General features: G+C 46.7%; 1 protein-coding gene across 1 annotated transcript in view; it reads left to right on the top strand.

Annotated features, from left to right (window-relative positions):
* The first annotated feature begins 4486 nt into the window (after window positions 1–4486).
* Window positions 4487–27497, top strand: part of LOC133115238 (acid-sensing ion channel 2-like) — a 404480-nt gene continuing 381469 nt past the window's right edge. Inside the window, exon 1 of the mRNA XM_061225047.1 lies at window positions 4487–5053. Within this exon, the coding sequence (XP_061081031.1) occupies window positions 4487–5053 (567 nt within the window). The remainder of the gene's footprint in view (window positions 5054–27497) is intronic.

Here is a 27497-nt window from a genome sequence, read left to right as displayed (position 1 = left end):
GCTGGGATAGGCTCCCGCCCCCCTGTGACCCTGTTCAGGATATGCGGGTTAGGATAATGAATGAATGAATGAATAATATTATTTATTAATACACTTATTTATTATGTAATTGGAATGTCATTTAACCTGCCTGGCAAATAAATTGTTATTATCTGTGTGATTTATCTTACTGAACACTCTGTTATACAGGTAATGCTTGGATTCCCCCCTCAAGCTGGACTAGGGAGGATGCACATTTGAGCTTTTTGTATCACGGAGTATTGCACACGTAGACCTTTATCATTAAATCAATCTTCTCCGCTTGACAGTTCATCCATGTTGAGAACGGGGATGGCTAATGTCGGCCTTCTTGGGTCCCCGAGGCGCTAACGTCCATACCTAAAGAAGTAGCTTCCTACGCAACATCTGAGATGACGTAGACATCTAGCCAGCTCGTGAGTCATGCACATAATGGCTGATGTGACGTGGTGGGACCAGCAGATAAGAGCTCAGAGGTCAGTTACAGTACGGGATTCCTTTAGAAATCGAGTTTAAAAGATAAATAATGGATCTAAATCGGATATACAATTAAAAGAAAAAATATTTTGAAGATTGTTGGTCAGCCCATACCAAAATAAAGCGGAAGTCAGAGTGTTTCTATTGTCTCCGTAACTTGGTTTATTTATTGGCTGATCTAGTCTCTCCATAGAGTGGTCACGATTATTTAACCATACAAACTTATTTTCAGCAACACCAGAAGGACAACCACGCAGATGCCTTCGCCCTACTCAAATATTTTTCAAATAACTGCCAATTTAGAAACGGGTCTCTTGTTCACAGGGAGAGATGGATCCAAATTTGTTTTCTTAAGATAATGTTCGGCTACCGAAAATAAGCAGGGACACAGCCAGATGCAATGGCACTCCTATCAATGGATCCTGACCAATGCAATCCAACACGTTTCAGAGAAGAAGTGGGTAGGACATCCAGGGGACAAGATGAGACGCATCCAGCTGACTGTTAGTGAGATCATGGAAAATGATAGGTGAGAAGAAACTACAGGCTGAAGTGGATGCCTATCGGAGGGGGCGATAAAGAAAGGAACAGCCACAACTTTAATATCTCTAGCTGTGTCCACGAAGACGGAAAGAAATTTGTCAAAATCAATACTAGGGAAGTTGAGCACTGCTGTCGATGAAGGGGTCACAATACAATTCTATTAATGGTGTCAAATAAACCTCTAGGTTTGCCTTTACTGGACGAGATAAGGAAAGCAAGAGGCCCTCACATATTTAACCGAATTACTGTATATGTAAGAGAGCTTTCAAGTATAAATAATGAACTAGAAGTTTAGTGGATTTCCACGACCTCTCCACCTACCTACATTTCCGCTCAAAGCACTGAATATCCTCATTAATCAAAGCGGACGGGTTGACAGCAGGGGTCTTACTTAACTTAAAAGGTGCAACAGCACATACAAAGAAAAGGCAAAAAATCAATAAAAGGCTACTGAAGAATCATTAATCAGTGCCTCAGGGTCTAAAACATTTGCGAGATCAAAATCAAGAAAAGAAAATGAACACGGCGCACCCTTAATGTTCCGAAATATCATTTGCCAATGTCATTTACCTTCCTGTGCGCACCATGAACCTTAATTTTCTTTTTATTATCTGACTGCGATCAGCTAGCACCTCATAAAATTACTGGGTGCGTGTCCTCTATTTTTGTAATTGAGATCAAAATGAAGTAAAGCCGGAGATTTCCCTGCATGCAGGATGCAGGAACGGATTGCACGTTTCCCAGGTTGGTGGTCTCGGTCCAACGTGAAGGAAGGTTTGTGTGCTGTGTGCTCTCTTTTTTGGGAATAAGGAGAGCAGTTATTTACAGTACAGCATTCACCTTTATTTTAACCAGGGAGGTCAAATGTAAAGCGATTTTCATTGACAGTAATGATCTAAATTCGATGGATTGGAGCGTGTGTGCATGTGTGCGTGTGCGCGCGTGTGTGAATGTTGTTGTGAGGTCAGTGTGTGAGAGATTAATTTCCTCGATACTAACCCAACGCTGCCTTGTTTAAGTTGAATCATTTGAAATAAGAAGAATTAATTGCGGTTTAGCTGTTGGTCCATTGAGGATCAAGTGAATCATACCACTGTATTCACAGTTCAGGACGTTTTGATTGTTTCATAACTGTATTATGTTAGTAGAGTTTATTCACATTTGCTGAGTGGTTCTCACCAGCCGGTTCTGAGTGTGGAAGTGTGGGTGAAGTATGTGTGTGAGGCTCTGAATGTGGGTGCAGGTTAGTGCGAATGTGTGTGTGGGGGTTCGAATGAGCTTATTGCAGTTGTTGCGCATGTGAGTGGAATACTTGTGTCTCTGTGTGTGTATGTGGAAATGTAAAGGGTTTGTGTGGGTGTGGTTGGAAGAGAGATTGGGTGCAGCAGGTGGTTATGGGCTATTGGTGTAGGTGGGTATAGGAGAGTGTGGGTGTTGAGTATTGGTGTCGGAGAGTGTTTGGGGCTTAGCTGTGGGTAGGATAAGGACAGCTGTTGAGCAGGAGGGAGGAGGAGACTGAGGAAGCTTTCAGTACACAACTGCTCTGAGCTCCTGTCTTTTCTCCTAACGTGCATCCCAACTCTCTTTCTTTTTATACTTCTCCCTCTTTTCCCCTCTTCAATTGAAATGCGTAGAATTATAATAGCTTTATTGGCATGCTGTCATGAACGCGAAAATGAAAAGCGACACACTCCAGGACCAGCGTGAGAGCCACTGGTTTAGATACTGCATACCATAAAAAATGTAAACCATAGCTGAATCAGTTGAAAACCGTAAGAAATATTCAGTTATACAGTCCAGAAAAATGTGAAACATGATTCAATAATTCATCTAGAATAACTTGCTCTCTTTCTCTCCCTCGCTCTTTCTCTCTCTCTCGCTCTCTCTCTCTCCCTCCCTCCCTCCCTCCCTCCCTCTCTCTCGGATTCCCCGTACACAAGCACTGGACCATGCTCCTTCCCCGTCTCTCACTCGCGCTGCGCGTCTCTCCCGCCGTGTCCTCGCACCGATCCCTGCCGACCCCGTCCGCCCGGTCCGGGGAGCCTGGCGCGCTCCTCTCTCCCGCCAGCGACGCCGTCCGCCCGCGCGGCCCCTCTCCCGCGACACCAGCCTGCGCTCGCCGTCCGCCGGGCAGCCTGCGCGCCGGTGCCTGTCAGCGGCGCTAACGCCGGTGACACCTCTCTCTCTCCCCCCCTCTCTCTCCCTCTCTCCTCTCCCCTCCTCCGCTGCACCCCGCCTCTCCTCGGCGCTCCGTTCCCCGGCGCTCCGCGTCCTTGCGCCGGCGCCTCGCTCCGCCGGCTGGAATATCCGAGCGCGGGGCTGGGAGACGCGCGGGAAGAGCCGGAGAAAAATAAAAAGGAGAGGACTCGGATGGAGACTCCCGCGTAGAGCGGCGTGAGTGTGCGCCCGTTTACTCTCCGCGCGCTTTCTGTTCTGTTTCTCTCTCCGTTCTGTTTCTCTCTGTTCTGTTTCTCTCTCTGTTCCCTTTCTCTCTATCACTCTGCGCTCTCATTAGCTTTTTCCTCTCTCTGTTATCTCTATTTGTGCTCTTGCTTGCAATCTCTCTCTCTGTTCTCTCTCTGTTACTCTGTTTGCGCTCTCGCTTGCTCTCTCTCTGTCTCTGTGTTCGTGCTGTCACTTGCACTCTCACTTGCTCTCTCTCTCTCTCTCTCTCTCTCTCTCTCTCCACGCCGCTTCTCGCCCCACTCCAGTGTTGTTGGCGGCTTTGGCGGGCGAGTGGAGAAGGAACGGACGAGTGAGAGCGGGAGGCCAGAGCGGGAGGAGTCAGGACTGCCCCCCCTCCCTCTGCAAACACACACTCGCGCACACACACACACACACACTCGCGCGCATACACTCGTTTGCACACACGCTCGTCCGGCCTGGATGTTGCTCCGCTAGTTTCAACGAGAGGTACTTAGCCGTTAGTCATTAGCCAAACGGGGAGCACCAGAGCGAGAGAGGGAGACGGAGAGAGAGAGCGAGAGAGGGAGAGAGAGAGAGAGCCGTGTATTTGAAGAGGGGGCTTCGGGAACAGAAGTGCCTTTGATTGGCTGATTGCAATGACCTGCACTCTGTCTCTTCGCTGGATCAATCCTCTTTCCACTTTTCGCTGTTTTCATCACACAGTGTGGGGAAGGAAAGAGTTGTAGAGAGAGGGAAAGAGACAGACAGGAGTGAGAGAGAGAGATAGCCTAAATATCGGGGGGTAGGGGTGGAGTCGGCGTACGAGGACAGGAAATGTAGAGGGGTAGCCGATTTGCCGTTCTCTCTCCTCTGGAACGCGACGAAGTGGAGACAGGTCATCATTAACACTCTCCCTCCCTCTCCCCCACTCCCTCTTCCTCTCCCTCCTCTCCCTCCTCTCCCTCTCTCTCTCCAGCAGCGCAGCACCTGGGTCTGCGCTCCCGGGTTCGAGGGGGGGGGAGAGGGGGGGAGGGTCACCATGATGGACCTGAAAGACAGCAGCGTCAGCGAGGGGAGCTGCTCCAGCCTCCGGCCCTCATCCTGGGAGCTGTTCGCCCGCCGCAGCACCCTGCACGGCCTGCGCCACGTCCTGTCCCGCGGGCCCTTCTCTCTGCGCCGCCTGCTCTGGGGCGCCGCCCTGCTGGCCTCGCTGGCCCTGCTGGCCCTGGAGAGCGCCGAGCGCCTGGCCCTGTTCTTCTCCTACCCCCACGTGACCAGCGTGGGCACCGTGGCCGTGGCCAGCCTGCCCTTCCCGGCGGTGACCGTGTGCAACCTCAACGCCTACCGCTTCCCGCGGCTGACGCGCAACGACCTGTACCACGCGGGCGAGCTGCTGGCCCTGCTGGACGTGCACCTGCGCGTGCCCGACGCCCACCTGGCCGAGCCCCACGTCCTGGAGCTCCTCGACGAGCGGGCCAACTTCACGGGCTACAAGCCCAAGCCCTTCAGCATGCGGGAGTTCTCCGAGCGCGTGGGCCACGACCTGCGCGAGATGATGCTCTACTGTCGCTTCCAGGGGCAGGAGTGCAGCCACCGCGACTTCTCCACGGTGAGTGCAACTCCCTCCCAGTCCTTCCCCCCCCCTCGCTGCCCGGTCCTGCTGGAAGGTACCCGAACTTCCGACGGCTCTTTCCCAGCGCTTTCGGGCTGAGCCGCTGGTGTTTTTTTCAACAGGCGGTGAGCGGTGAGGCGGGACGTTGGCTGTTTGTTGTGGGTGTGCGCTTCGGTTGGTCGGATGCAGCGGAGTGCTTCATTGACCGCTCACCGAGCGTGTGCGCTGTGTTTCTTGGCCTGCTTTGAATGTTCAAGGAGCTTTCCCGCAGGCCTGGTCTGTGATTGGTTGGTTGGATACGGCGGGGTGCGTCATTGGCCTCTTGTCACGCGTCTGCGGTGTGTTTCTTGGCCTGCGGTGGATGTTCGAGGAGCTTGTTTGTTTACGATGCGCTAGACTCCAGCACTTGGCACCTGGAAGCTCTGGGATGAGGTCTGATTTGATGAGGTTCCCTGTAGCATTTTGGCATCCAAGAGAGAAAACCAAAACTGTTGGAAAGAGAAATCCTCTTTTCATTTCCTTTTATTCAGTTCAATTTCATTGAATGTTATTCATGTGGTGCTTTTTAGAGACACTGCCGCAAAGATGCAGAAAGGAAAATTGGTCTGAACCAGGTCCAAAACCCCAAAAACGTGCAGTTATCGTACTCCCCTGTGGAAAGAATAACTCGAACAGTGGAGGGGGAAAAAAAAACAACAACTCCCTAATGGGAAGAAATCTCTAGAGAAACTAGAGGGGAGCCCATCATCCGCTGGCTGGCCTGGTGTAACCGTAAAGATAGAAATGAAAATGAGCGATCTATCAGAACAAACGGCAAAATGCATTGGGCAGGTTACGGTCTGAGGTAATTAAACGTCGGGCATATCCATTAGCCTATTGCTTTTTACTATTTCAAATTGATGATATTCTGTGTTTTTCATGATTAACTTTGAGAACTGGTACATATCTCGTTTATGCACTTTATGGTTTATACGCTTCCTGCTTGTATTTCTCTATTCCACAGTCTGCTGACTGCACCTTACAGCTGTCATGTTCAGCGTCTCTTCTGTGTTCTGTGCTCTTATGAACCTGTCTGCATTTTCCCTCGGCAAATGTTCCTTCTAGGAACAATAAGGGCATTGAATTGTATTGTAAAGCAGCTGGTAAAACAGGCAGTAGATAGTAAGCGTACAGTAACATGCATCTCCTGGCTGCCGCGGAAGCGAAACCCGGTTCTTCCGCCTCGTGGCTGTTACCGCCAATGCGGTGCGGTCCGTGTGGTGCTGGCGGATGCTGATAAGCCGGAGATGCGACCACCGTTCCATACCGTTCCATACCGTTCCATACCGTTTCATACCGTTCCATGCCGTTCCTCAGGCTTCCCTCTGAACGTTACGCCTGTCACACCGCTGTGGTAACCGTCGCGGATGGCTCGTAGGCCGCGTGGCGGGCCTGGCGGGAGCGATGGTTCTGCGGGCGTGCCCCGGGGACTGCTGCTCTCTCCCATCTGCACGTCTTCCCCCGAGCGGTCCATTTCCTCCCAGTCTGGCAGCTTTTTGGGCGGGGGTTCTTGCATAACCACAACTGAGAAGATAATCAACACTTGCACTTAAACTGACTCAGGATTGTGGGCGATTTGATGTGAGCGGCTAAGTGCTGATTAAGTGTGGGACTCTTTGTGTCTGTGGGTAAGCCCTGAGGTCCAAAACCATGGTTCCGGAGAGCCGCAGGCTGTGTGGGTTTTTGTTGCTAGACGGCACTTAACTGATCCATTAAAGCAAGTAATTACACAGACCGTCTCACCTGGTCTGAAATGGCTGCTGGTTTTAAGACCCTGCGGCTCTCCGGGGATCAGGGTTTTGGACTCCTGGGGTAGCCCGTAGTGACACATCGTGAATCCCACACATGGCTGGCGGTATCAACCCGCCCTGAGAGCAGTGATGCATAATGCAGTGTAAGCATACGTTGGTATGATGTTTCTTTTTATGGCTCTGCGCCATGGAAAAGATAGAAGCTATGATACAATGTTTATCTTCTCATCTCTTTAAAGTTATGTAGGTGTGTGTGTATGTTTGCATGCGTGCATGTGACAATGTGTGTGACTGTGTGTGTGTGTGACTGACTGGGTATGTGTGTGACTGACTGTATGTGTGTGACTGTGTGTGTCTGTGTGTGTGTGTGTGTCTGTATGTGAGTGACTGTGGGTGGGTGTGTGTGTGTGTGTGTATGTGAGTGAATGTGGGTGCTGCTGTTACATAATTCCACCCTCTTAGGAAATGCACAATATTTGCCGTGATAAGCATGCAAGGACTACAAATGAAGACGGAGAACCAAAAGAATCAATCATAACAGACATCTGCGATAATAATAACAATCATCACACATGTACTGTACATACACTTTCACAATTATTGGACTCAAACTCATCAGCAATGTGACGCGCGCGGGCGACACGCGCAAAACAATAATAATAACGTCCTGGAAGATAAATCAGAAAGAGATATAAGTAGCCAGAGCAGCCAGAGGCAGCCATCATAAAGAATGACCTGTGTGAGGATTTAGAGATGGAAGGAGCCTGTTTCGATGTGTGAAGTGAGCGTGCTCACACCAGAGGGGCCCAGGTGCCATCCATTATATATGGGGTACACAGAACAGAGAGCCGGATCGCTCTCCTCCCGAGGAGAGTTTGGGAGAGGAAGGGGGAGGACGGGGCCGGGCGCTTGCCTGAGCTAAAAGAAGTCAAGTTTTATACATTCGCATGTAAAATGGCGCCTTCCAGCTTTTCTGCTCCCCGGCGGTTCGGGGAAGGGAGGAGACCCGTCTGCCGAAGAGGGAGGACTGGGGCCGTCGTTCGGAAGAGGGGAGAGGTGGAGGGCGAACGGAAACATCCGGTTTAACGGCGGTTTGCTCGTCGCTAACGCGCGCGGTCGCTAACCGGCGGCGACAGCGTCTGTCCTGGTGAATGAGGCTCAGTGTGATGTGCGTATGGCTCGCTGCCTGAGAGCTTCAGATCACAGCCGGTGACTCATAACCAAACGGGTTCGCACGGATCTGGGCGGCTCCCAATAACGTGACGATAGAGATGGCCCCCAAACCGGGTTGCCGGGGTAGTAAATTCTGCTACGGCTGCTGTCAGTTGCCCAAGGGTAGCTCATTTTTGCAGTGATGGCTCCAATTATGGTATTGGGCCCAACCAGACCTGGGTCAAATACATAATTGTCTTCGATTCAAATGCTTTTCTGTGGTCCATTGATCTTGTCTGTTGTAATTGAGCCAACCAAGAGAACCGTGAAGTGGGGTTTGCTCTTTTTGAGAGTATTTCCATAAGGTCCAATACATCAGCCAAGCTCAGCACAGCTTAGAAAAGTATTGAAATCAAAACAATTATGTATGTGACCTAGGTCTGGTTCCAACTGAAGGAATAACGTTGGGGGCACTCAATCTGGCATCCTTCACATTCCCTATAGCAGGGGTCCCGAACCCTGTGCCAGACCCCGATTCATTCATTAATTCAGGTGTCCATTAGCTGTTGCACACAGGGTCTGGCTGGGGCCAGCCAGGACCAGGGTTGGGGACCCTAGCAGACCCTAGCAGACCCTTCGGCACTCCAGGCTGAAGGTTGAGGACCTCAGCAGATGCTGTGGCTCTCCTGGAGCAGGGTTGGTCAAGAGGACAGGTGCTCAAGCTCAAGTCCTGGAGGGCTGCTATGTCCGGTGGGTTTTGAAGTGTTCCTGCACTCAGGTTCACTTATTGACTAAAGAGTCGGGGCACCGTGTTTCCGAGGCTGAAATCGGCTGCTGATTGAGAGGAAATCACAAAAGCCAGCAGAGACTGTGGCCCCCTGCGGAGTTTTAGGCCACTGCCTGACCGCGAGATAAAACACGCAAGGAGACGATGAGTCGCAAATAAGGAAGAAGATTATTGAAATAAAAGGGTCATCGGTACACAGAAAAAGAAAATAAGAAAAATGTGAAAGGCTCGGTCTCGCTGGCATACAGACCATGAAGGCAGGGAAAGTGCCGGAAGCGCTATCTGAAAGGAAGCGACTCGTGAGGCCGGGCAGTCCAGTGTTTGGGCCCCGGTGAATCCCATCAAAATCAATCAGGATCCGCCAATCAGGATTGGGGGGGGGGGGGGGGGGGAGTATAAGACAGACAAAACAACAAGGGAGAGGCAACAAAAGTGTGAAGCGCTTCCACTTTCCTCCAGCACAAAGCCGAAGTCTCCAAGCGGGGTGGGGCGCAGCTGAACACTCCCTTTGGCTCTCAGGTCTGTCGCTAACGGTCGTTCGTATTCAGCTGGTATCTGCCTGCCTGGTATCTCTGTCGGCTGGGGCCTGCGGGTCGGGGGACGGGCAAAGTATTTCTGAGCCTAAGCCTGCTGCTAAGAGCTAGCACGTTAGCCCAGACGCACAGAGAGGGAGAAAAAGAAGGATTGATATTGCCTATTAGACTGAGCGGGCTCCTGTGATAGGCTGTTCATCTTGCACCTAAACGCGGACAGCCTCCCAAGGGTGGCCAGATCGGGACAGGGCTGCATCTGTCGGTGCTCGTTAATAAACTTTACGCGTCCTCCGTACTCTGGCGACCCGTTACACAAACAAAATCGTATTTTTGGGATGGGGTTTTTCCCTAGATGAATCAGGAAATACCGACGTTCAGACTGTGGAGTGTCTCTGACGCCCACGAATGTTTGGCCTTGGTGCTAAATATTCTATCCTGCTGTCAGCTGTCAAAGAGTGGGAAACATCTTCACGGTGTGTTTATGACATAAACAAGTCCTCCGCCTTGGGCTGACACATTCTCGGCCTGAAAATCACTATTTCTGGATTAATCAGAAAATAAATCAGGAGAAATCACTGCAAATCCCTGATGTATTAGTTACCATACCCAGCAGATGTACACATTGCACGGTATGTCATTTTTAACTGTTGTGTCTCTCTATGGACCATTACTATAATGAGAAGAATGCAGGGCTCATCCATATCTCCTGGGCTGTATTTCAGAGCTGCTTCCCTGTCTTGTTTTCGTGAACTATTTTTTTTTTAATGAAACCACTGTTTTCAACAGACTGCCCTCCATCATAATAAAAATAGCTTTGACTCAATTACCCCCAACTCAATAACAATTGTAAGCCATTGGCCCGTTGTTCTTAGGCGAGGGCTGAGGATCTATACAGATCCAATTATGGAAACCGAATCCAATTGTGAAAACAAATTCAAGTTTATAAAAATAAAATAAATTGGGGAAATTTAGTCAGAAATCAATCACTTTCTGACCTCACCCTTTTCGATTTGAACAAATTGTTTTGTACACCTATATGAGAGACTGTTGGAATGTAGTTTAAATAACCAGAATAACCAACTATGGAGACAATAATTATGTTTACACATGATCATTATTATTACGAGGGTGGTGATGATGATGGGGACGTTGATAATGATGATTATAATAATAGTTTACAGTATTGTTGTTATTTTTCGCATTATGGTTATGCTGTCGGTGTTTGGGCTGTGCTCGTGAATCTGGGCCGCCTCTCCAGCAAGCTCCCTCCATTGCTGAAGTGCGATCACTTTCCGCCCTCTCTAAGCCTCACCCTCTCTCTCCTCACGTCCCTAACAGCTCTGCTAGCGCGCCTGTCTTCGATTGAATTGAATAACTGCGAGCAGCTCGCTCGCCCCCCCCTCCTCCCCCCATTATCGCCGAGTCACAGGACTCGGAGGTGATTCTTATCCTGTCAGCTTCCCCGCGCGGGCCTGTCAGACCACAGCGGTCGCCGGAAGATTCTCGCCTGCTCTTCGCCCTGCGTGCTCCCCCCCTCCCTCCCTCCCCCCCCCCCCCCCCCCAGGTCTGTGTCTGTCTCTCCCCCAGCGTGGGCTACCGGAATGCATCAGCGTGAGGGCAGAGCCTCTGCCTGTGTCACAGACCTGAGGAACGCACGTCCGCCGCTCGGGTAATAGAACGGGGTTTCGCCCGTGCATCCCAATCGCTTCTGAGCTCCCCGCTCCCGCCGTCTCCGTCCGGCCCCTCTTCAAACGAGCTTACCCTGCCGAGTTTCCGCCTTATCGCCCAGCCTTGGCTTGGGTTTCCGGCACTTTCCGTAGGCCTTGGCGCCAGACCCGACTAGCTTTCTCACCTCGGGAGCACAGCGACCCGACCAAGCGGTTCGGCTTCGCACTCGGCGAAGTTAAACGGGCCCGGCTGAAACAATTGCTGCCCAGCCGCCCAGATATACGGGCACCATTGAGGGACAGATGCCTTGATAGCCGTGTCCATCTGCGAAGTGTGAATCTTCACCTCTTATCTGATTTTTCCGGCTCGCCGCGATGCTTTGTTTCTGTAAAGTGCTTCCCGTTCGGCAGGCTGAGAATGGTGAGATCACCGCGGGGGCGGTGGGACGGAGGAGGAGAGCTGCAGGGCGCTCTAGCTGCTGGCTTCCTGCTCGCCGTCTTACGGCTCCATAGGGTACCTTCTAGCCGCTATCTATACCGCTGAGTCAGTCAATCTACAGCAGGCCAAGTTAGTCAGTCTATTAGACTTATTTTTAATATCAGGTATTTATTAGACTTATTTTTGAGACTTTTGCTGCTGTAGCCTATCCACTTAAGAGGTTTGACACGTTGTGTGTTCAGAGATGCTCTTCTGCATACCACTGTTGTAATGTGTGGTTATTTGCGTTACTGTCACCTTTCTACCAGTTTTGACCAGCCTGGCCATTCTCCTCTGACGTCTAACGAGGAACCGCTTCTCACTGGATTTTTGTTTTTCTTTTATGAACCACTCTTTGCAGACTAGAGACTAGTGCACGTGAAAATCCCAGGAGATCTGAGATACTCAAACCACCCTGTTTGCCACCAACAATCACTTGTCAAAGTCGCTTGGATCACATTTTTCCCCATTCTGAAGGTTGACGTGAACATTAACTGAAGCTCCTTACCCGTACCTACGTGATTGTATGCATTGCACTAGTGCCACACGATTGGCTGATTACATAATCATATGAATAAGTAGGTGTAATAAAGTAAAAATGTTCCTAATAAAGTGCTCGGCGAGTGTATGTGCATGGCTGTGTTTGTAGATTTGGAGCTGAGAGGTTTCCAATGTGTCAAGCAACAGAAATGAATGCGGTGAATGGATTTACTTTGTGTGAGGCGGCTCAAATAATAACAAATCAAATTTTAACAAACCTGCTGACGTTAATGTTCACATTTCCCATCGATTACTTGTGCTTATTGTGGTAGTAATCTAAACGATGTATAGCTTGATACATTTTCACAAGGACCAAATTGGGCAGGTTTTTGTTCACAGAAAAAACAGGCCTTCAGTTTGGCTTCATAATTCAATTCCCATCAAGCAGTTCATCAACAACACAGATATCATCGACATATCTAGACTTTGTTGGCATCTACTTTATAGGAGCTTGAGGCAAGAGATATGAGAAAATGGCTGCCTACACTATTTCATAGATAAGAACACCACCTTGACAGATTGCGATTTGGACAAACAGTTGATCATGTATATCTGTTTCATTTCGATATCAAATAGAGCCTGAAAGCTGATGCGTATAAACTTTTTAAAATCAAAAACAAGTGGAATCACCAAGTACATCACCAGGAGTGGTTTGTCTAACTTTTAGGAGGGCTATCTAGAAGAACAAAGCATTCTTCATCTTTTCTAGATTTCCTATCTTGCGCTTTTCAGGTTGGTATATACCCGGCCAAATGAAGGGGCAACACATGTTTTGTCAGAAAATGTTGTTACCCAGTCAAAATAACTAAGGCAGTATATCATGAAGCAGGTTTACGGACGGGATAAGTTCTGGCTGTTCTGGGTTTTACTCAATAAACTTATCCAGCTAAGTCAGTAATCCTGCTTAGTGTTAAACCCCCCCAGGACCGTGCCTCCTACCAATCACACGCTGTTCCCCACTTCCCAAAGAAAATTCATCAAGCTGGATTTCCATTGGCATTATGTTGTGATCTCCTTAATGGAAACAGGACAGTGTAAAATAGCTGCTCTAAACAAACATTGAGGAAAGGAGTCACAATTCCTCAAACCTCCCCCCATAAAATTACCCTTTTTCTTGGCCGCACTAAAAAAAAAAACACCATTCTCTTTTGGAAACCATCCGTTGAGTTAGCGGATACAGGGTGATAAAAGCAATTGTCTCAGTGTTCCACCCACATTGGAAAACAGGGTGATTGACTTTTTCCTCCCCAAATTGATCCTGTGAATGATGCTATCTTCTATAGTGCTCGTAAGGCCTTAACACCCAACCATTATGTACCAGAGCTCTACGCGAAAGCAATGCACACGTCCTGCAGAGACCCCAAACAGAACATAATAGCTTGAGAAAATTATTCCGCCAGCGGTCCGTTCGATTGCGTAGCGGTGGATACGCGATTGAGCCATTACGGCGTCAGATAAGTAGATAAATTAGCGGGTCGTTTGTTTGGATTACATTTTGATTACGTTTTGGGTCCGAGCCGAGAGCTCGCCGGGCCGTTCCCGGCGCGCTGTAGGAACGGTATGAGATGGGGTTTGTCAACACAGTGCCGTGAAGGCCATATTTCAGCGGCAGTCCTGCCCTCGTATATTCAGTTAATGTATAATTCAGCGGGCAGAAACCGCATTCGACACCGTACGTCTGCGTCATTCCGCAGCCTTTCCCGCCGCGGTGCCGGTTATTTATTCCTGTTTGCCTCCGTCTCCGCGGCCGGACCTCGGTGCCGCTTTACTGCCGCCCGTGTAACCATGACGATGTGTGTACGAGCGGCGCCCTTATCGTTTCTCATGGTTACGAGCGTCGTGACTCTCGGTAATCATTTTCATTTCCTATCGTAAAAAGCCCTCGCGCGGCCTCTCCCGGGTGGGTGTTCCTGTTCCGGAAGCATTCACCGCACTTCAAACTGTCCATCCAGGATGTGGGCCTGACCAGGGGCCGGTCAGTGTCGACATTTCGCCCCACATTCCACCCATTGAAAGAGTAGGAGTTTTGGAACGGTTTTTCAAAAGTCGTCATTCAAGAGTCCGAGTCCCTCCCCCCACCCCCCTCGGAGCGGCGGCCCAATTATGCTGCTCCCTCATGCGGTGGCCGTACTCAGATCTGACAGGAGCAGGGCGCGAACCCCGGTCCTCGGTGTGCCTCTACCGTTCGAATAAATAGCCGGAAATAAGATTTGCCGTTGGTGAAACTCCAGGCTAGCCCTGCTCCACCAATCCTCTGTCCACTTTCGCGCTTTCCTCCGCTCACGTTCTTTCCTCCGCTCACGTTCTTTCCTCCACTCACGTTCTTTCCTCCGCTCACGTTCTTTCCTGGATTCTCGGCGAACACATGGCCAGGAAGCAGGGGATGGGTGAGGGGAGAGGAGAACTGGAATCTGCTCCGAGGATTCCCGAATCCTCCAGGGAAGCTGGATTCGTCCCAGGTAACACCTAATTAGCGCTGCATGGAGATGTCGGATCAGCGTCGCTTGGTCGCCAGGCTTCGCGGGCCTTGGTGAAATCACAGAAAGTCTACAGCATAAAGATGTGCATCTTTTACCGTACTAAGCCAGGGAGCACCCATAGTGGAGGTGGGGGGGGTTTCTTCAAATATTCAGCTTTTTTCAGTCTTACATATGGCTGACAGACACACACACACGCATGCAAAATACTCAAAACACGCCAACAAATTCACAAACTGGGACAAATCTCTTCTCTTTCACACACACATACACCCCACCCCCCCATACACGCACACACGGACATACTCAAAAACTGGGACAAATCTGTACGCTCCCTCTGACATGCGCACACACGCAAACACAGTCCACTCCACGCACACGTGCGCACTCACACACCCTGCGCAGTGAGCAATGAACTTTCAGCGGTGCCGTCATTAGAGTTCTAACTCCGGCGATAACTCACCGCGATTACGCACTCCTATTTTAATGGATCATTCCGAACTTTCAGACAAAGCTTCCATCGCCTTGCCCCATTTAATTATCGCGATGTAATAAAAATTAATTTATACATTTCCTCGCGCATTACAGCGGGCATGAATATGAATGAACGCTCGTCCTTTCTGCAAACACACACTGCTCCCAGTCAGCTGCAATGAAATTAAATATATCTTCAGGGTGACTGTTAGTATGATTGAAGGTGTGCATTTTCTCCTTTTGCTGTAGGCTAGCACGTATCCTTTCGTTTATGCCATCGTTCATCATGCTTTTAGTACTTTCTTCCTCCTGGATTCTCAATCGGAGTCTGGACTCCATTTTCTGTCCTGGCTTTTCCCCCCCCAGTGGCCTGTTTATTTGGTAACACTATTCTCGAACTGTTCCCGATAAAGTCTACACAACACTGTTATAAGTGCGCTACAATGCTGGCTGTAACCGGTCGTGACAGGATTTTACCGCTTGAAAGACGGCGCGACGATGACGTAATGTCGTCTGCAGTTGATTTGTCAGTTATTTTGACCCGAGGCCTTGTTTCTTAGATCACGACATGCAAGCTTGCGAGCATTCCCTAAAATGTATTTCCTTAATTTCTCTCTAATGAACAATTGGCAAAAAGTCTGAGTATCTAAATCCTTCCTTTGTATGATCTGTAGTCCATGCAGTTGTTAGCTTTTTCCGAAGAGACGACCAGGAAACTTTGCTGTACAACCAGAAATGATTATTCCACATAGCGGTCGGCCCTCGGTGAGTTCAAAATGAGTCTGAAGTGAGGGTCTCTCACCCGAGTAGGGAGAGATAAGCAGTGTATGTCTCTCTGTGTGACGCTAACAAAACACCAGTGATCATTGACAGGAAACAATAGTGCCTGATTAGCTCATTCATGTATGATGTAGGTCAAGTAGAGAATGCATTTAAAACACGCAGCATACAAAATTCAGCGCACTCAACCCTCAAACGTCCTTTTTAATGTGCAAATGTTTTTTCTGCAGTACTTTTTCTGCGAAACCAGTCGCATATGAAATTGATATACACTCTATATTAGGTAGACCTGTACACCAGCTTGTTAATGCAAATATTTAATCGGCCAGTCATGTGGCAGCAACTAAATGCATAAAAGCATGCAGACATGGTCAAGAGGTTGTTTTTCAGACCAAATGTCAGAATGGGGAAGAAAGAAGATCTAAGTGACTTTGACCGTGGAATGATTGTTGGTGCCAAACAGGGTGGATGGAAACGCCTTGTTAATGAGAGAGGTCAGTGAAAAAGGGACAGACTCATCTATCATGGAGTTGTAGCCATCAGCCTGTTGCTTAACCTCAATGTAGCTCTCAACTACATCTGAATATGAATAATTATGTGATTATAATTATCTATATTTAATTGATTTCAAGCTTTAAAAAGTTTTTATTGATTATTATTTTTGTTGCGGTATTATTATGGGCTGTTCAATTTTTCATGATGGTTTGCACACTTACAATTTTCTGAGCTGATGATTCGAAGGGTCTGTCTGTGTTGACCTATTGAGCTTCAAAGATTCCAAAGTGAATGGGCTCCCAGCAGATACAAATTTAGCATTTTTTAATCATTTTAAACCATATTTTTGTATAAAACTTCACACATATATTTAGTGCCCTATGATCAACATATGTATTTTTTTTGTCAAAAATGTCAGTTAGAACCTTCTAATTCTCAGCTCACAATTTTATAATTTAACAACTGCTGAAGAAGCCTAGCGCCCACAACATTGTGTCTCGCACACCTGTGTGGTACAACAGCCCATATGTGAGGGGGCTGCCAAAATATTCTCGCTTGTGGGGATTACTCGGGAGTTTTCCTTTTACAAATCTCAATTTGTGTGTCAATTTACACGTAAGATCAAATCTCTAGAATTTTAGTCCAAATCCAGGCGTATTAATGTTTTATACAATAAATGAGGCCTCGCCTTTGTAAAATTGCCTGCAATGTGCTGTTGTAGCTGGTAATAACAGGCGTTATGTCAAGCTTATGGCAGCATTTACAGGGTATCATTCGTATAAGGTGTAGCCAGGTTTTCCCCCTGACAAGTCTGTTCTCCCTCTGTCACCAGCAGAGTAGGTCTGGCCTCCCGCCCCATACGACATTGATTTATACTGAGTGATGGATTTTTCCTGTGTTGGCTTCAGACAACCCCGCCCAAGAGCTTTCGGTCACGAGATGCGAAATGGATCAAAATGCCAAGGAAGTGCCATTCCTTAGCTCTCCGAGATTTTGAGATGTGACTGTCAAAGTAGGCTTAAGCACCCCGAATCAATGGCTTATTCCTCGCGCCTTCAGCTACAGACCTTTTACGACCACAAGGTGAGCCACAGGTAATGACAGATGTCATGGGAGGGAGGGAGCGAGGGAGGGAGGGAGGGGTTGTGTTGTCAGTCTCCAATGCATGGGGTCTAGGACCAATAAAACACTGTGATGTGGTTCTGGAGGGGCAGGAGAGATGTTCTGTAGGCATGATTTATGTGCTGCTGTTCTTCTTTCGCTAAACCTCATGGCACTGGGCGTCAGTGGTGGGAGGGTACCACACCGCCCCCTTCTGGTTGGGAGCAGAAGGTCACAGTGAGGTTTGGGGAGAGAGAGGCGCATTGTGGATTGATTATGTCACTGCAGGTTGGCCAATAAGGATCGGTCTCGGGGGAAGGGCATGAGAAAAAGTGAAATCCCGTCTTGGTTTTCGGGTTAAAATCCAGCTACATTTGATTGAAAAGTGAAAGCTTTACTTGACGACTCGGACCTAGCTTGCCTGGTAAAACCTGATCTATATTGGGGTTATTGCTATTGGAATATAATTTAGTCTGTGTATGTCAAAACGTCACTCAAGTGAGATGTCTACCCCTATAGATATCAAGATTCTGGCTTTTGCTCACTGAGTAACTCCAGCTACCTACTGGTAAAGAGTATCACTTAAAGATTAGTCTTAGATCTATTAACTCATTGTGTAGCATAATGAAGTTTCAGACGTCACTCTTGAATCTAACCTTGTTTACATTTCTTCAGCACGATATTTCTGTCAGTGGGACTGTGCAGCAGAGCAAGTCTTGGCAAGAGCAAATCATTCGCTAGTTCCAAGTGTCACTTTTAGACTGGTAAACTGGTTCGATCAAATACGGGGCAAATATGGTGGTTACATGCAAATGTTAGAAAGTCAGCCTAAAACACTAATCTAGTCTCTACAACATTAACCAGCTGAGTAGCTAACGTTAGTTGACAAGCTGATATTGTTCTAGACAATCAAATAAGCTAGCATTGTCAAGTGGCAGACATTAAACAAGAAGATGAAATTAGTCTTTTAACTGAATAACGTTATCTGTAAACAGAATTGTGTGTCTTTGGAGACGTTGTGAAAGTTCAGTTGGTGATGAGCCTAGCCGAATCTACTCCTGATATTTCTGAAAATCTATCTTTAAGTTGGGAAAAAGAAAAAACGCAATGCCTTCCACATGATTAGGGAATCTTGTACCACTATTGCAAGTCCCCCAGGCACATCTTTTTACCATTTTGAATGATAAAAATCTGTTTGCTTATCACTATAATTATATTCTTAAAATACATTTATCTGACTTTTTTAGTATGAAGGGCTCGTACGAGTGTGCCACACTGGATTCAACAAACCTAAATGAAGATCTATAATAAAGTATATAGTTTGTTACTGTAGGTGGGTTGCGTCGGATAGATGGCCAATGGGATTAACAAGAACATGGGACATCTTGCGTAGTTGGTGCTTGATTGGGTAGACTGGTTCATTGGTTTTTTGGCAAAACATAATATGTCAGACCATTCATAAACTTTCTCTTATTCGTCCTAAACAGTCCACTAAAATATGTTTCTTAAAACATTTGAGGTGAGAATGCAGTTGCTTTGGCTTTGTCATTGGCCACAGGGGGCAGCATTGCCTTTCACGGTCCAGTACCACTACAGGTGGTGTAAATAAAAGGTGGTTGGTCCGGTTCCTTCGGATGAAGAAACCACAGTGTCTCAGGCTTTCATTTGAGACCAAACTGTGCGGGAGAGAATGGTGGCCTGGAGTTTAATCCTTTCGGGAGATAAGGACATACACTGGAAAGCAGGAGGAAGGGCAGATACATAACACAGAAGCCCCTGATATTGAGATATCATCATAGCTTTGCAGGTGTTTTGGAAGTCATCCAGATTTGGTGACTTCCTGATCTGTCTCTTTACTTTATCTTTGCGGCATAAGTGTGCAACTAAAAATACTTGATAAAAAAGTGCTCAAGATTGTATTGTGCTCAAGGAGAGTAATTGGGAAAAAAAGTTGAAGTGTCCTGAAGTAACCCAATCCCTAATTTCTTCTCTTGTGCTGGTTGGCCTTGCATGGCTGCATTTTGCCATTGTGAGTGTGAGTGTGAATGGGTGAATGAGGGGCACAAATTGTAAAGCACTTTGTGTTGCTCTTGTTGCTGGAAAAAAGGGTACAGTACACACACACAGGTGCAGACCTGGCATCAGTATTGGGGGCAAAAACTGTTGTTTTACGTTTGGAACAACACTTTTTTTTTTTTCCAGTTACAAGCTTTACCAAGGACCTGGATCACAGGCGACATTGTTTTAATCATAAAACAGCTGCACATTATGTAACATATACTCAGGTGAGCTGCACTTCTGAAACAGCTGAATGAACACAGAGTGAGGCAAGAGAGAGAACCTGCCGGAGGCTTCTGTTGCTGACGCACCAGAAACAAACCAAACGTCTACCCTTGCTACTAACTAGCTAGCTAGCCAGCAAACAAACTTAAACCATTAGCGAAAATGTCTTCGCTAACCCTGGGGCGAACATGCCATGGTCCCCAAAGGGAAATGTGAGACACAACAGCATCAGTTCCAAACAAACAAAACCGTTTAACATGCGACCAGACACATGCTTCCCTGTCTTCCTCTTAATCAGCTGAAATAAGCCAGCTAATTACTCTGGAGTGAATCGGTAAATTGTGAAAACAGACATTTTCCTCTTTTTCAGGTAGGCAAGTATGTTTGGTTTACGAGTAAATAAAGCTGCCTACTTTGAAAAAGGATGAACATCTGCTGTCTCGGTTCAATTGAGCTGATCAATTTGTTTATTCTTACAAAGTTATGTTGACAGACATGGGTACCTGCAGTATGATTGGGTGTTTTTTCAAAAATGCACTTTACTGTATTATTGGATGTGTGTGCGTACATGTCCCAGGGAGGAAGGAAAGATTAAACTGACTGACTACCGTTGCCTTGAAATTATTTTGTGCAATTTAACGTTACACTCGCATGCATAAATAATATTTCACTGAACACTCCTGCATATTGGGTACTGTGGGACCAAAACAGCCCCCCCTCCCATCTTTCTATTGAGTGGCCCCAGTATGTATTTGTGCGTACGTGCCAGCTTGTCTATGTCCGTCTGTATGAATATGTAAATATTTATTTCCCATTCGCATAACCTGAGATAAATTTGAAGACCTCTCCCAGTCACAGTACGGATCCCAGGGTGTACTGTTCGAAATGTTGGCTTGAAATCACCATTGAAGTTTAAAAATTACCATGCCAAGACTGCTTTTGTGTATAAGAATAAACTAACAGTTGCATTTTCTCCGTAAACCAAAGTGAAGGACAGCGTTTGATTGATAGCGGGCCCCAGGCCCTGTAGTATGGTGAGAGAGCTGGGCTTGCAGAATGAGAATTCCCACGCGGAGAGCGCTGCTGTAGAACCCTTGAGCAAGGTTCTTAACCTGTAATGGCTTCAGTTTGTACCCAGCTGCAGATACGGACATAAAGTTGAAGAACAAAAGGCTGAATGTAATACTATTTCATGTGCAGTATGCTACCTTAACTCTCACAGCTCGCACAGTTTTTTGGCTGTGCCTCTCAGTAAGCTTTTCTCCTCTCGAATAGACTATACTCGACCCATATGGCAGCAGCAGAATGAAGTGTACAGAAGCATCTTACCTGCTCAAGTTCAATCAATTCCCTCCAAACTCATTGGACCGTGCCTCATCCCACAACAAAGCAATGATCCCAAACATACACCAGTGAGCTCTTTCTTCTTAATGATGTTCCAGACAGTTTGTTTCAGTAAGCCTATTGTTTGGCCTACGTTTTCCTTATTGCTCTGCCTCATAATGGCTTCCTTGATGACTTTCATTGGCACTCTGGCACTCATATTGACACCAGTAATGCCAGCAACAGACTCCAAAGGCAATCGGAAGCTTAGAATCAGGACTAGACACTGAAATCTTTCTTACACATTTACTAAGGAAACAATTGAATGCACTGAGAAGCCAACTGTCCAATTACTATTGGTCCCCTAAAATGGGGGGGGGGGGGGGGGGGGGACTGTCTAAAAAGGGATGTAATTCCTGCCTGGATCACCACAAATTAAAAGTGACGGTCTGCAATTGACCTCTTATTCATCGTTTCATTTCGAATCCGGTCCCCCACGGTGCGGTTTGGGCACGCAGCTTGCGGCGATCCGCGCGCTCGCTGGAACGAGGCCTGTATTTATTAGCAGATGCTTTGCGCGCTCGCAAAAGGCGGCAATAAAAAACGCGGAGAAATAACGAGAAATGTCAATCGCAACGAGCGACTGAAGTGGTGAATGCGAACTGCAGACGTGCCTTCGAGAGAGGCGATGGAGTGTCGCGCGCGACTCGCCGGTCACGGACTTGCCGTCGGAGAAAAAGGGTCTCTTGTGCCGCGGCGCTGTGAACTTTAAAGCGACATTACGCCTCCTTCATCAGACTCTGAAAATGTCATTGTGTTCCTCAGCTTGTGCCCGAATTTACCTAAAGCGTGGGCATCGGGAGAGCTGTGTTGAATAGAGTGGACATTAAGACTGGCACTGCAGCATAATGGAGCGACCTTGGCTCGTAACTGAAAGGTTGTGCCCTTGAGCAAGACACTTAACCTGAATTGAATGTCGCTGTGTCCTGTTCCCTCAGTTCTTTTTCTTGCTTTCGGAGCCCAGCATTAGCATTGTTTGAATAAACCCACAAGATTCTCTTATTCAGAACCAGCTGCTGGCATGAATGGCTTATGCGGTCGTCTCGGGCCACAGCCGTCCGCAATTAATTAGATTTCGATGCTATTGTTCTCGCTCAATTCCCACATGTTACACCCCCGCTCCAGGCTGCGATTGCTTCCGCCACCCGGTCCGGTTGGTTCTCATTTCAGACCACCGAACTCGTAGGGCTGACACTGCTCTGATTCTGGCAGTGGGTTTCAAGACAGTGTGCAGAAGGTCACTGTGCGGCCAGCTGATGTTTGTGTTTATTTAGAAATTCTGTAATTGGGTCAGGAGGTCAGGGCCAGGGCGATGGTGGTGGGAGAATAGAAGAATTCCTGCGCTTGGATCAAGTCGGAGAGGAAGGCCAGCCTCAGAGTTACCAGCTTCCTGGAGCAGAACGTGTGGTTGCCGGAATTGTTCTCTAGGAATAACGGTACCCCAGGAAAGCTCATTATCAGCCGACTCTACCACATAAATATTTTTACACAAAACACTCGACTGCAAACATTTTTACACAAACCACCCAGTGCCACTATTTTTGGTGGAACCACCCAACCACACAACCATTTTTTTACAGGAACCACCCAACCACACAACCATTTTACAGGAACCGCCCAACCTCACAACCATTTTTTTACAGGAACCACTCAACCACACAACAATTTTACAGGAACCACCCAACCACACAACCATTTTACAGGAACCGCCCAACCTCACAACCATTTTTTTACAGGAACCACCCAACCACACAACCATTTTACAAGAACCACCCAACCATGCAACTATTTTTTGAGCAAGCACCTAAGAGATGCACATTCTGACCATATTGTATTCCTATTTACTGTGCTGCTAAAATTCATTTGCGATGACCAAACAAAAATTTCCTATATCTAAAATATATAAAATATACATATCTTATATATGAAATATCAAATATCTTATATACTAAGATATTAATTGAGGTCCTTTGATTAAAGTCAAACACATCAACAAGTCAAATGCATTCCATAATTTCAAATGCTATTTATTATTAAAAACCAGGCTGGCTCCTCATTTATAAGTACATACTGAATAATAATCAAATATTTTGAGAATGTATTTCTCACCGATATAAAAAGGGATCACTGGAAATGCCCTCTATTGCGCTGTCAACAGTGTTTCCACTGTCTTCCTCAGAAATATTCACTCAGATGAGAGATTCCTTGGAACTCCTCTAAAGGAAGTCTATTTAGATGTAGGCATCGCAAAATAATTTTTTTGTGGTAAAATGTCAACCTAAATTTCAAAAACTGTTTTTGCCAATGCACAACAGACTCCGCGTGTGTATTGAAAATACGACAGTTTGTGTTGTTTTATGCAGAACGGAGACGCCTCCGTTCCGCTACTTCAGGATGCCAGGTACCTTCCCCCTTACTGCACCTGCACTTCTCGGTCACGACTGCTGTCTGTTCTGGCCCCACGGTGGTGGAATGACCTTCCTGTGGTTGTCAGAACGGCACCTTTCCCTCCCTACCTCACCACCATAGCCTTGTGCGCGCCATAGATTATAATGGCACTTATATCTAGTTATATATAGATATTGTTGTATTGTTTTGTATTAGATATTGTATTCTATTGGTGAACTCTGGGTATTCTAGCTGCCAACCATGATTTTTGATGTACTCTGCAAGGGTTTCCGATTGTATCTACAGTTCTGTGCAGAAGTCTTAGGTACCCCAGACTTTATTATATATATTTTTGTGTGTTAGTATAAAAGAACACATTTGAGATTTCCAAATATTCATTTTCCAAAAGATTTAATTTTACAGAGACATTTTTGTATTTAATAAAAAAAGTAACATATTACTGTCAGCAATTGACTTACTTTTTACATAAAAACTTGATCAAGGCTGTCAGATCAGAAGCAAGGAGCCAACCAAAGTCTGCAGAAGAACTGTGGCAAGTTCTCCCACATGCTTGGAACAACCTCCCTGCTGATTGTCTTATAGAACTGCAGGACAGCGTTGGGTATCTCAGAGAAGTGATGCAGTTTTAACTCTGAAAGGTGGTCACAAAAAATATTGATTTGATTCAGTTTTTAACTATTCTTCCAAATTACAAAAATGTAATGTAAAATGTATAGTAAGTTTATGTAGGACCTTTCATTTAATTATTTTTGAAAGAATCTTAACTGTACTGAATGTTATACAGGTGCCTAAGACTTTTGCACAGTACTGTACATGGTTTCTCTAGGACTCGGAACCAGACTGTCCTCTCGGGTCCTCTTCACACTTGTCCCTGTGTTTGATCTGCACTTTATCTGGAGATTCTATCAAGGTTATCTGATGCAGCACACTTTTATAATGAGAAACGGGGCGGCCTGTAGCGTAGTGGTTAAGGTAAATGACTGGGACATGCAAGGTCAGGGGTTCTAATCCCGGTGTAGCCACAATAAGATCCGCACAGCCGTTGGGCCCTTGAGCAAGGCCCTTAACCCTGCATTGCTCCAGGGGAGGATTGTCTCCTGCTTAGTCTAATCAACTGTACGTCGCTCTGGATAAGAGCGTCTGCCAAATGCCAATAATGTAATGTAATGAAACTATTATGCATTTTAACGCTTTCAAACGGTATATCCTGTTACCATAGTGATTGAAAACTGCACACTGAAAGAAATTAATGAATGCAAAAAGCCCCCATGTCTTCACCTCTTAAGGGGTTAAAGACACAGTCACTAAAACGGCCTGTTCTTGACAAAGCTAACGAGAGGTGCTAATGAGTGGACATGTAAAACAGAGATTTTTTTGGTACTTAAACCCACACAAGCACCTTGTTTTGGATATCAAGACCTAAAATAAAACATTGGAAAGTATATAGGACCTTTAACATAAAGACCTAACCAAAGACACTAACCAAACACCTTTCTGTGATAATGAGTTTGCACCTGCACGCATGTGAGAGTTTCACATCACCACTCTAAAATAAATGTGAAGAAAAGCCAATTTATTCTTTTACTATATGTTTTTCAACATGGTCTGAACCTTTGAATGGCTGTAACAGCGCGGCATTCGTATCTAAATTTATCCTTCGCCTCTTATACTCTGGTAGTGCTTTGACACCCTGAAACGTTTGCCAACTTCTCTCTGTTCGACGGTAGCTGAATAATGTGTATTTTTCCTATGATGTGGATAGGCTTTTACAAGCGGAATCGCGGCCCTCTGCTTGCGTACGTCGGCTGAAAAGCGTCAGCAGATGTCCTTGGGCAGGGTGCCACACAGTTGTGTAGACGGAGTTAATTGCATTTGCACAGAACATGGCTTTGTATTTGGGGCATTTAGGCGGTGACGCCACGCGCGTCGCGTAATCGGACTGTGCCTCTGCCCACGGGGACGAGCTGAGGCTGGGATTTGAACCCGCAGCCTCAGGGAAGCTTGTGGCACACAGGCACACAGCTGGTACGGCGGCCATTTTATATTTGCGACCTGTGGGTTGGAGCCCCTCCAGCAGCGGACGATGAGGTGCATGTAGCACAGGTGACACATAATCCCTCATTAATCAAACAGCAATTTAAAGGCCCACATGCATATTTTTGGGTTTTTTAGCTTTTCATACAAATGGTAAATGGCTGGAATTTGTATAGCACGTTTATCCAAAGCGCTGTACAATTGATGCTTATCATTCACACACACACTCGCACACCAATGGCGATTGGCTGCCATGCAAGGCACCAACCACCTTGTCAGGAGCATTTGGGGGTTAAGTGTCTTTCTCAGGGACACTTCGACACACTCAGGATGGGATCGAACTGGCAATCCTCCGACTGCCAGAAGACTGCTCTTACCGCCTGAGCCAATGTCATCCCAAGCATATCATCCTGGAGATTTTGATTGATGTTCCATACTGATTCAAGAAAAACAATTACAATTTAGGTTGAAGTACACATATTTTAGTTTAAAACTGCTTTTTTTTTTTTTTTTTAAAGCTGTTTGTAAAATGATTTTCATTATGACATGGCGTGTGTTTTTGCATTATTTATGGGATGACATGGCAAAATGTTAACACAGAGAGCTGACCACCGGAGGCGGAAGAGGAATTGGGCTCTGGGGGCAGGCTTAGGGACTTGTCAATGTCACTGCTCTTTGCGAACGTTTTGTGGGCATTTCAGATGCTAAAACCAGGAAGAGAACGCTTATGCGTGTGGGCCTATAATAGAAATTTGAACTTGTTTCATGAAGTAAACTTGACTGTGACAATCGTGATGGTGCTGCTTGGAATCATTTGCCTTGAAAAAAGAGTTATGTGTGTTTATTTCTGGAGCTGTCTTGACAGCTGGCTTTCTCTCCGCGTTGTGATTGATGGTGCTGGCAGCTTTCCGGCCCGACGAGGCTGGTCTGTGAACCAGCACAAACCAAAAATTGGGGGTTCAGGCCTGGTGTTTTTCCCTTGTGCTACTGCTAAAATGTATTTTGAGCATTGGGCAAAAGTCCCATAAACCGCTATTGTAGTGGAGATTTTTCCCAACCACTAAAGATGTATTAAACCACAGTAGCTATTGGCTATTCTTATTTGTGAGAAAAGCAGCACCCGAGGATAGTAAGCTAGCTGGCTAACACAGTTACAAGAATGAGTCATGTGGATTAATTGGTGTCAGTGAGTATTAGAACTGGGAGGAAAGATTAACGTTTTGAGATGAAATGTTTGAGATCACATAGACCAGACCAGTGCATGTGCGTGCGTGTGTGTGTGTGTGTGTGTGTTTGTATGCGTGTGTGTGCGACTGTGGACACTTATTGTAATTTGCTCTGGATAAGAGCACCAGCCGCTGCTTATAATTTAAAAAATAATGTGTGCCCTACTATAATTTCCATGCTCCAAATTGCCACCGCACAGATATTGAGACTACAGAGGGACGATCTGTACGAAAGCGCACTCTCTCTTCCCCTCCCTCCCTCTCTCTCCCTGTCCACCTCCCACCATATTTGATTAACTAAAGTGAGGCCTTGAACAGGAAGTGTGAAATATGACCAGATCTGGTCCCACGGATGCCCCTTCACGCAGGGCAGTGTGGTCTCTCTAATTGTCCTGTCAACACTGACAAGCACTGCTGAAACCCAGCCAGGCTCGCCATGCGCTCAAAAGAGCCAAGAGTCACACGCCCGGCTGCTAATTAGAGCATTAGAACAGCTTAATTATAATTAGGAAAACAATCATTACACCGAGGGCCCCTCTGCAAACAGACCCCTGTCCTGAAACTGTCAGTGTTCGGTCCTATCTCCCCGGATTCATGAGGGCTAAAAGCCCACACGCATATTATTTGTCATTTTGAGCTTTTCATATCATTGCGGAGCTTTCGATTTGTCTTCCATACTGATCCAAGTAAAATAAATGAAATTTTGGTAGAAGTATGAATATATTAAGGTCTCACTGCTGTTTTTCCAAGCTGTTTGTAAAACGATTGCCTACGTGACATGACGTACATGACCACTTCTTTAGGTCGTCCTGTACAGCAGCTTAATGCAAAT

The sequence above is a fragment of the Conger conger genome, chromosome 16 (genome assembly GCF_963514075.1).
Source record: "Conger conger chromosome 16, fConCon1.1, whole genome shotgun sequence".
Taxonomy (NCBI): Eukaryota; Metazoa; Chordata; class Actinopteri; order Anguilliformes; family Congridae; genus Conger; species Conger conger.
This window is presented reverse-complemented; position numbering and strand designations above follow the sequence as displayed.